We start from the raw sequence: 11,033 nt of genomic DNA on the forward strand, positions 1-11,033 counted from the left end.
TAGATGTTAACTAGTAGAATTTTAATGTGTCACTAGTAGTACTAGTAGCGCACAGTTGCCAACTAGCGCAGAGAGAGAGAGAGAGAGATCCTCTGAGGCGGAGTCGGAGAGAGAGTCTTCCTCTGAGGCGGAGTCGGAGAGTCTTCCTCTGAGGCGGAGTCGGAGAGAGAGAGTCTCTCTCCGACTCCGGAGCACAGGACGACACTGACTGACGGAGAGAGAGACTGTGACTTCAGGATGAAGAGGACACTTGTGATGTTTCTGATCATCTTGTCTGCAGAAATGATCCTGGGTCAGTTTATGCTTCATTATTTCTGATATCTTGACTGTCAGAGTTTGTCTCTCAGACACATGACACCTGTTTATTGCTTGTTGGATAAACATGATTTTTTGTTGTTATGTTGTTGTTCATACAGTATCAGTCAAACGTTTCACATGTTCTCATTCAATGATTTTTTTAAATTTTTATACATTTTCTACATTGTAGATTTATACTGAGGACATCAAAACTATAAAGGAACACACATGGAACTAGAAAATTGCATTTGCTGGATGCCCTCTGCTGACTTACCTCGTGTGTCTGTGGAAATTTGTATGAAAAGATAGAATTGTAGGATATTTTGAAATATTGCATGAATTTGTAAAATATTGTAAGTAATCTTTCATTGTTCAGTCAGTTTATACTACTATATTTGCTAGATTTATACTTTATTTGGAAAATGTTGAATAGTTTGTACAGTATTAATAGAGATTTGTAAAGTAATAGCACTAATGTCCTGAATGAGTGGCATCTGCTGATATAAGTTGCATGTTTGTAGGACAGGATTTGTTGGAGTAGTTAACTGCCAATTATATAGTGAACAAAAATGTGTTAAACAAACCAGAATATGTTTTATATTTTAGACTCTACAATCTTTTGCTTTGATGGCAGCTTTGCACATTCTTGATATTCTTGATCTCTCTCTTTCTGTCAAATATATGGAAAATAATGACTGATGATTCCCACATGTATCTGTGGCTTTTGGATATTATTTCTAGAGTTTTGACAGCTTCTTACATTATTTATTTATTTATTTTCAGCTGCCACAATAATAGAACTTCCTCATGGCTCTCACCTTATCGTCTTGTGTAATTGTGTTTGAGATGATGTTTCTTGTATTTATATTTGAGTTGTATTTGAACTCCCAGAGCTGACAGAGAGACAGACAGAGAGAATTGTTGTTTCTCCTCTCCATTTTAAAACATCACATTTTTTTTATGTTTGAAAAGATGGCTGTCCCTTCAGAAGTGTTTAACCTGTGTAAATATGTTTGTTTCTTCAGGAGTGCCTCATGCCATTTGTCCAAATCAGACAATCGAGGCAGGACAAAATATCAGTCTTACTGCTTATCTGGACCTTCCGGTGGACTTGTCTGCTTATACTGTGGTTTGGAAGAGAGATGACCTCAACAAGGATTGTGTCCACGCCTATCGAGGTAAACTTGACCTTCCTCGTGAACAGTCGGCTCAATACAGAGGAAGAACAACTCTCGACCCTGAAGACCTGACCAGAGGAAACCTGACACTGTGGATCTTCTCCGCACAGCCGTCTGACAGTGGACGATACAAAGTGTACATCCCAAAACTGCTCGTTGGTTGTATCATTGACCTTTATGTCGGTAAGTAATACTGTGCACATCCATTTATTTTATTTAAAATGTATGTAATGAAACAAATGAAGATGTTTTTGTTTATTTGTATGAAGAGGACAAACAGAACGACACAAAGAGAAATGATTTCAGCCCAACTATACCTCCAGACGATCGAGGTAAATGTCTTTAAATAGTTCTTAGAAAACTGTTGTTGTTGGTGGTGTTTCACTTCATCCTACGATGTCTTTAACAACATGACTTTACCGTGGGAGTTGTGTTAGTGTTTTAAATCATAAGCAGTAGAGTATGGATTAACTATCAGAATGAATAATCACATGTTGTAAAAACCCTTCTGCTGTTTGTCTCAACCATCTCTGTGTGATCTTTCTTCAGATGCTGCAAACATGGAGGCTGTCAGGCACATTGTCATTCCCAGTGTTGTTGTTGGTGCTGCTATTGCTGTTGGAGGTCTAATCGTTTTCCTGGTGAAATCTGGAAAAATCAGTAAGTTATAAACTTCTGATCTACAGCGTTTCATTATCAGTGGTAGATTGTGATTCAGTACATTTACTCAAGCACTGTACTTAAATACAATTTTAAGGGTACCTGCACTTTGACCATTTACACTTTATGCAACGTTATACTTCTATTACACGACAGATTAAGGTAAATATTGTAGTTTTCACTCCGCTACATTTATTTGACAGTTATCAGTGACTTTACAGATTAAGACAACAACACACACAAAAGAACACAATTCAGTTTCTTCATGTCACTTCTGACTGACAAAATCACTGAACACAATTATTACTGAACACAATTATTACAACCTCAATTCAAACACGTTTTGGCACTGTCTAAAATGTAAATATTTAAAATATGTAAAACGATTTGAAAATCATTTTTTGTCCTGTATTTAACTGAATCCAGGACAGAGACGAGACATTTATAGTTCAAACTGGTAAATATTACTTTTTATTATTTACTTTTTGTCAATACAAAGTCATTCTGGATTTGATGCCTTTGAAATGTTACCTGCACCAAACCTAGGGGTTATTTGGTACCCGTAGCAAGGGTTACACAGGCTGGGATGCTCTGGGTAACAAGGTTAGGTATCTGTGGACCGTTAGAGAAGACCAACAGTTACTGTCCACTCATGCCAGAGATTCTTTAATTCTCAACGGCCAATTTTATACAAGTCACCGTCAACATGACTCTAAACTCTCTGATGATAGTGCATATATATATTAAAAATATATATTTACATATATATTCCATATACTCAAGGCTAGCCAACTCAAAATACTAACATATATCAGGCTAACATAACTCAAACCACACCTTCACTTTAGACTCAACACACAAGATGTTAACACTGGTTACTTCGATGTTTGTATCATTTGCTGCCGGTAAGTTTACAACTCGACTTTGTAAAGTTAGTGAATGAGATCCGGTCGATCACGTCGTTGTTGTTTTCAGCTTGGTCTACATTAATAGTTATATAAACATTACCATGGTGTTATAAATTTAATCTGACTACAGTTTGCGCTATTTAAACTTTAAGTTTTGACGTATTAAATTTGTGAATAGTCATAAAATAAATCACAAATGAGTACTGCCTGTTTTTTAAGATTAAGCTGTCGATGTTGTCATTGAGATGTTGGCTTGGTCAACATTAATAGTTAAATAAATATATCAACATTAGGATGGTTATAAGCCTAATCTGACTGTTATACATGTACCCGTACTGTAATGTACCTATACTATAGGTACATGTCCATGTAACTGTACCTATACTATACATGTTGATGTAACTGTATGTGTTCCTGTACAGTAATGTCAGTACAGTACAGGTTACTGTACTGACATTACTGTAATGACTTGTCATCTATGGTAGTAACTTTTTTGGGTATATTTTTGGGTTTTACTCTGTTTGAGGACGTCACCTTAGCCTCCGGTAAACTGTGATTGACGTTGCTTTACTATTTTCTAACAATGCATCAAGAAAATAATTTAACGAATATATGATGATGAAAGTAATTGTTAGCCTTTCTCACATGTATCCGTGGCTTATAACATACTAAAACCTCTCTTTTACATTTTACGTATCAGTCTCTTACACACTTCAGCGCGGTGTTCACAAGATGGCAACTGACAGGAAATATGAAAACTATCTAAAATATCAAATTTTTGTATTTGAACTCACATAAACTGACTGACTTTAAAGTGACTTACTTATAGTAGCACTGTTTAAGTTAGTTACACTTACAAAACTACGGTGTACCTAGAGTTTATGCTAAAATGGCATTTTATAATGAGGCTCTGAACCAATGGTTGAACCGTTAACAACAAAACAATCTCATTACATTGAACACACATCTCACAATACTCTCACAACATTACCAAACATCTCGGACCACATTTACACATGGTCTAAATCCAAACTAGATATAAAAATATACGTTTTGCAATACCTGTGGACCGTTGGAGAAGACCAACAGTTACTGTCCGCTCATGCCAGAGATTCTTTAATTCTCAACTACATGAGCTCAGCACGTCTCCCTACTAGATCCACAACAGTGTCAGAGCGTCATCTCCTGACGTGAAGGGCATCACTTCCACATGCATCCAAACAGAAATGTGGACTCGTCAGACCACAGCACACTTTTCTACTTTCAGTCCATCTCAGATGAGCTCAGGTTCAGAGAAGTCAGCAGTGTTTCTGGATGTTGTTGATATCTGGATTTGTCTTTGCATGGTCGAGTATAGACCTACATTTGTAGATGCAGCGATGAACTTTGTTTACCGACAAACAGTTTTCTGAAGTGTTCCTGAGCCCATGTAGTGATGTCCTTTTGGCCTGAAGAGTCGAAGGTTGAAGGCATTCAGTGTTGGTTTTCAGTGTGCAGAGATTTCTCTGAAGTTCAATTCAACTGAGTTTAGGTCAGAAAGAGCTTTTTAAATCATTGCATTGTTTTTGTTTATGTTTCACACAGCGACCAACGTTTTGGAAATGTCATTTCATGATTTCATGAAAAGATCCAGTGTGTCAGATTTAGCGAGCTGTATTTACAGAATGTCAGAAATGTAATCTAATATGCATTAGTGTATAATCACCTGAAAATAATAATTATTAATATAATATAATTTAATATTGTTATGATGTTTTAGCTCTTCTATCGACTTTCTTAGCAGCACACCCACTTTATTAAGTCATATAAATTTAGCGTTTCACTAACTGGTTTCATTGTTGTGGCAGAGACTGTCAAGAAGACGCAAGAAGTAGAGATGATGCCAACAGACTGTGAGATGGAAAACCTGAAGACAGAAACAACAGAAGGATGAATCCACCCAATCCTGCATGCAGGACAAAATGTTATGTTAAGTGTGTGTGTAGAAACATTTGCCTTTCTATGAAACTTATTTCACTGTCTTTGTATGATCTGCGCCGTCTTTAAGACATGTTTATGATTGGTAGGTGGGAAGTCACTGGAAGCTAACGAGTCAAATAATTAGCAGAGGCCTACTTTACTACATTAGCCCATCAGAGAGACATTTTGTCTGTTTCAGCACCTTAAAATCTCTGAGTCGATAGTCCTGCTAGATATGAGTGTGTGGCACTAATGTTGAATTCCAGCGAAGCCTCTGTGTTGGAGTAGTAAGCTCCTTACTTTGTGTTACACTCTGTTGTTTTCTATGTATGCTCTGTATTGGGGGGGGGGGGGGGTAAGAGACTGTGTAACGGTAATTTACTCTAGGGGTTCTATTGTCAATAACATTGTGCCTTAAGCTCATAACAAGAGCAATTTTCCATCACTTTAAAGACTGCTGTAAAACTCTGCTGGATTACCCACAACCAACAACATGAAGACTGCTGCTCATTCAAACTGTCCCTTTGATATCTGTGGATGTATCAGGACATTGTGGGTCAACGCTGCAGATCAATGAGCAGGACTGCTGTATGATGTGGGACTTGTTTTCACTGATTTGATTGTTTTTATCAGCATCATCCAGGCATTTGTGAACTGGATATCAGTGTTAATGTCTTTAAAATTTCCTTTTTTCTGTGTTTTGTTACTTTTGTACTTTTTCTGGTGTTGACTTGAATTTCAGCTGTGTCCTCACTATAGTACAAACTGAGCACTTTTTTGTGTATGTCTTAAAATGTGTTTTTGTCTGCATATTACTTGTTGCTTTATGAACAATAAAGTCATGTGTATCTATACAGCATCATACTGCCATTGTTGTCTTTAAGTGATATCTCTCCATGTTGGATTTCTCCCTCCACTTCAATACAATAGAGGTTAATTCACTTTTATTTTGTTTATTTGATTAAAGCCAACATATACAGCACGATAAGGAAGTGATTTTCTTTTTTAATGTACATTCTGCAAACGATCAATGAACCAATGCTCCTCAGACTGTGAGCTCAGAGAACCAGGAGCATGTTAGTGTCTCTCTCTCTGGGTGTGTGTGTGTGTGTGTGTGTGTGTGTGTGTGTGTGTGTGTGTGTGTGAATGAGTCTGTGTGTGTGTGTGTGTGTGTGTGTGTGTGTGTGTGTGTCTGTGTCTGTGTCTGTGTGTGTGTCTCCCTCTCTCCGTTTGTGTGAAACAGACAGTGAGAAAATGAAAGTAAAACATTTGACTTTGACTTTGTTTCACAGCGGTTATATTCAGCATAATAAACTCCTCTTTAGACCACAGTAGAAGAAACATCGCACATAACAGTAATGAGCTGTAGAGGAAAAAATCGGTGAATTTCGAGCTAAAAGTCGCCGTGATCCGGTCAGTCCTCCATACCGACTCTACAGACTCACTTCCACCGGGAAAGCAGCCTCCGTCTCGGGCAGAAAGTGCCGAGTGTGACATGGTTTAGATACTTGAACTAAATGACTTTATAACTTGTTGTATGTAGTGTCTTTGGAAACTTTCCGAGGGAAATAATCGATGAATTTATACGTGAAAAAGTCCCCCCGGCATGGTCCTCCGTACCGACACTACGGCGCACTCTGTCCCGGAAAACAGCCTCCACCTCCCGCAGTGAGAGCCGAGTAGGGACGGTAACTTTTACAATGTCTGTTTCACTTTCCACGATGCACTGTGGGTCAGGATCTCTGTCACAACATAATCGTACAACATCCATGACATTAAAGAGACAGGGACGATTAATTTGTTTTAATTTGTTTTGTTTGAGACAGACAGAGAAAAAGGAGGTAAACCATGACTTTGTTTGTTTCACAGCGATTATATTCAGCATAATAAACTCAAGACAACAGTGGAAAAACATCGCACACAACACTAATGAGGTAGTAAGTCGTGTCTCTGACAACTGAAAAAAAAAGAAAAATCGGTAAATTTCGATCTAAAAGTCGCCACGACCAGGTCAGCCCTGCTACACTTCCACCGGGAAAGCAGCCTCCGTCGCGGGCAGTAAGAGCCGAGTAGGTCCCAGTCCTCCACACCGAAACTACAGTGCAATCTGTTCCGGAAAACAGCCTCCACCTGCCGCAGTGAGAGCCGAAAAGAAAAGTATCCCCACAGAGAGAGAGAGATGGAGAACCAGGAACAGAAGCTTTCCAACCCGAAGATTTACCAACCCGAAGATCTCCAACCCGAAGATTTACCAACCCGAAGATCTCAAACCCGAAGATTCAGAGCATAAAAGCTGCCAGCCAGACGGAGAGAGGGACAACCAGAAGTCGGAAAAGCAGCAGCGAACCAGCCCAACAGAGAAGAAAGAGGGAGGAGAGACAAAATACAGTATAGGAGGAGTTTTGTGTGTTCACAAGTTGTGAGTGTTTGCCGGTTTCTGAGCGTGAGCTGAGCTACTATTGGCTGTCTGAATCCCACGAAGTAGTTCTTTACAGAGATAGAGAGAAGTGAGAGTAACTTGACTTCAGGATGAAGAGACTTGTGATGTTTCTGATCATCTTGTCTGCAGAAATGATCCTGGGTAAGTTTATGCTTCATTATTTTTGATATTTTGACTGTCAGAGTTTGTCTCTCAGACACATAATGACACCTGTTTATTGCTTGTTGGATGAACATGCTTTTAAGCAGCCTGAGGTTAGTGTATTAACATTTATGTTGTTGTTCATATATTCCACAGGAGAGAGTCGTCCCAGTTCACCAACTCAACTAATCGAGGCAGAAGTTTATGATAATGTGACTCTTCAGTGTGATCTGGATTCCCGGGTCAACATGGAAAATTATACAATTGTTTGTGAAAGAGTTGATCTTAAGAAGAAGGTCCACGCCTATCGAGGTAAACAGGACCTTCCTCATGATCAGATGGATCAATACAGAGGCAGGACGACTCTGAACCCTAAAGACCTGAGCCGAGGAGTCCTGACACTGCTGATCTCCTCAGTACAGACGTCTGACAGTGGACCATACAGATGCTTTGTCCCAAAACGGAAACCCAGTTGTACCTTCAACCTCACTGTTGGTAAGAACCTTGAAGCTAAATCTGTATAGTTCAGATGCAAAGTGAAAAAGTACAACTGCTCAGGATGATGATGAAATGTGTCAGTAATTATTTATTATTAGCTGAAAGTATTTCTGTCATTTTACAGTAAGAAGACACGAACAGAACAAGACACAGAGAGATACACCCAGCACAACGAGAACCAAGCTGGACGTGTCTGGTAAATATCTTTGAGTTGTTCTCTAGAAAACTGCATCACCTTGAACCTGCCCTTTTTCTAAACTCAACATCTTCTCTGATATTCTTTCAGACGGTGCACACATGAAGGCTGTCCGTGCTGGTATCATTACCACTGTTGTCATCGCTCTCTGCGTTCTGGTTGTTGTTCTGGTTGTGAAGAGTGGAACGATCCATAAGTTAAAATATAAACTCTTGTTCCACAGCTTTTTGTTATCGACATTTAAAGTCTTGAGGGGAGTTTAATGAAGCATGATTACCGGTGTGGCATGTGGGACAACATGTTAGTTTTGTCTTGTCCGTGTTATTCACTGTGAATGGTGGTGATCAGTGCTTGATGTCTCATGTGAGTGGTTAAAAGTCATGAAGTAAAACTAGGTGTGACTCAGTGTGCTCACATTAGCACCAAACCAGCTTCATGAAACATCCCTCTGTTCTCATTGGTTTTGAAGAAAACCAGAGCAGATATCAACAACATGGGGGGAAGTTAACATTAACATCTTTTAATAAGTGTCACAAACTTCTTGTCTTTCTCTCAGAGGATTGTCTGAAAAGTCTCAGAGGGAAGAAGAGAACATCAAATGGATCTGAAGAGAGGGATGAGGACCAGGAGAGGCCTCTAGAGACAGTCGAGGTGAAGTGATGGTCTGACAACTGTTCATCACCTCAGCCATCAAAAAGCACACTGGCTTCACCAGCTTTACCAATGTATTTACTGTAGGTGTTCTAGTATTGTCAATAATATTGTGTCTTAAGCTCATAATGACAGTAATTTTCCATCACTTTAAAAACCCGGTCAGACTGCTGTAAAGCTCTCTGCTGGATTACCCACAACCAACAACATGAAGACTGCTGCTCATTCAAACTGTCCCTTTGATATCTGTGGATGTATCAGGACATTGTGGGTCAACGCTGCAGATCAATGAGCAGGACTGCTGTATGATGATGTGGGACTTGTTTGCACTGATTTGATGAATGTTTTACCCAGCATCATCTGTGTTTTGTTACTTCTGTACTTTTTCTGGTGTTGCTTGAATTTCAGCTGTGTCCTCACTATAGAACATGTGTATGTCTTTAAATGTGTTTTTGTCTGCATGTTACTTGTTTCTTTATGAACAATATTTTAAACAATAAAGTCATTTTTATCTACACAGAATCATACTGCCATTCTTGTCTTTTTTCTCTTTAAGTTGAATCTCTCCGTCAGATTTCTCCCTCCACTTCAATACAATACAGGTTAATGAACTTTTAACCAGAGAACCAAAAGTGTGTTTGCATCTCTCTCTCTCTCCAAGGGCGTGTGCGTGTTTTCTTTTTCTCCATTAGTTTGAGACAGACAGAAAATTAAAGTAAAACATGACTTTGTTTGTTTCACAGCGGTTATATTCAGCATAATAAACTCCACTTTAGACCACAGTAGAAGAAACATCGCATATAACAGTAATGAGCTTAAGAGGACAAAATTGGCAAATTTCGAGCTAAAAGTCACGTGATCCGGTCAGTCCTCCATACCGACTCTACAGACTCACTTCTTAAGGCGGAACAATCGTGTAGGCGGAACTATCATGAAGGCGGAACTATCATGTAGGCGGAACTGTCATGTAGGCGGAACTGTCATGAAGGCGGAACTATCATGTAGGCGGGGAATATCATGAGGCGGAACTTAATTAGGCGGAACATCATGGGTAGGCGGAACGGTCATGAAGGCGGAACTATCAATGAAGGCGGAATTACATGAAGGGGCGAACTATAATTATCAGGCGAATAATCATGGTAGGCGGACTGGCATGAGGCGGAAACGATAAATTAAGGCGGAACTATCATGAAGGCGGAACTATCATGAGGCGGAACGATCATTAGGCGGAACTGTCTGTAGGCGGAACTGTCATGAAGGCGGAAACTATCATGTAGGCGGGGGAACTGTCATGTGAGGCCGGAACTGTCATGAAGGCGGAACTATCATGTAGGCGGAACTGTCATGAAGGCGGAACTATCATGTAGGCGGGGAACTGTCATGAAGGCGGAACTGTCATGAAGGCGGAACTGTCTTGTAGGCGGATCTGTCATGAAGGCGGAACTATCATGTAGGCGGAACTGTCATGAAGGCGGAACTGTCATGAAGGCGGAACTATCATGTAGGCGGGGAACTGTCATGAAGGCGGAACTATAATTAAGGCGGGGAACTGTCATGTAGGCGGAACTGGTCATGAAGGGCGGAACTATCTGAAGGGTGGGTAGACATGAAGCGGAACTGTCATGAAAGGCGAGACTGATCATGTAGCGGAACTTGTTCATGTAGGCGGAACTGTCATGAAGGCGGAACTATCAGTAGGCGGGGAAATGGCAGAAGGCAGGAACTGTCATGAAGCGGAGAACTCATATGTAGGCGGACTGTCATGAAGGCGGAACTATCATGTAGGCGGGGAACTGTCATGAAGGCGGAAACTGTCATGAGGCGAAGATGTCTTGTAGCGGATCTGTCATGAAGGCGGAACTATCATGTAGGCGGGAACGGTCAGGAAGGCGGAACTGTCATGAATGGCGGAACTATCATGTAGGCTGGAGTAACCGGTCCACTGATAGGCGAACTCATAAGGCGGATGGACTAGGCGGAACTGTCATGAAGGCGGGAACGTCATGAAGGCGGCACTATCATGTAGGCGGGGAACGGGTCAATGAAGGGGCGGAACTGTCTGTAGGCGGGAACTTTTCATAGTAAATGCGGAACTAATCATGTAG

General features: G+C 40.3%; 2 protein-coding genes across 3 annotated transcripts; both read left to right on the top strand.

Moving 5' to 3' along the window:
• The first annotated feature begins 166 nt into the window (after nucleotides 1–166).
• Nucleotides 167–5,043, top strand: LOC109142983 (butyrophilin-like protein 2). Of its 2 annotated transcripts, none has more exons than XM_027283680.1 (5): nucleotides 167–292; nucleotides 1,323–1,658; nucleotides 1,745–1,807; nucleotides 2,025–2,139; nucleotides 4,891–5,043. In XM_027283680.1, the coding sequence occupies exons 1-5, from the start codon at nucleotides 238–240 to the stop codon at nucleotides 4,937–4,939; spliced, it is 618 nt and encodes a 205-aa protein (XP_027139481.1). In that variant the 5' UTR covers nucleotides 167–237; the 3' UTR covers nucleotides 4,940–5,043. The 2 variants fall into 2 exon arrangements, with proteins under 2 accessions (XP_027139481.1, XP_027139480.1); XM_027283679.1 differs by having other exon boundaries at nucleotides 2,025–2,135.
• A 1,198-nt stretch (nucleotides 5,044–6,241) lies between these two features.
• Nucleotides 6,242–9,384, top strand: LOC109142982 (butyrophilin subfamily 2 member A2-like). Its single transcript, XM_027283678.1, has 5 exons — nucleotides 6,242–7,583; nucleotides 7,740–8,078; nucleotides 8,206–8,277; nucleotides 8,368–8,469; nucleotides 8,834–9,384. The coding sequence occupies exons 1-5, from the start codon at nucleotides 7,532–7,534 to the stop codon at nucleotides 8,935–8,937; spliced, it is 669 nt and encodes a 222-aa protein (XP_027139479.1). The 5' UTR covers nucleotides 6,242–7,531; the 3' UTR covers nucleotides 8,938–9,384.
• The last annotated feature ends 1,649 nt before the right edge of the window (nucleotides 9,385–11,033 follow it).

The sequence above is a fragment of the Larimichthys crocea genome, chromosome X (assembly GCF_000972845.2).
Source record: "Larimichthys crocea isolate SSNF chromosome X, L_crocea_2.0, whole genome shotgun sequence".
NCBI classification, from domain to species: domain Eukaryota; kingdom Metazoa; phylum Chordata; class Actinopteri; family Sciaenidae; genus Larimichthys; species Larimichthys crocea.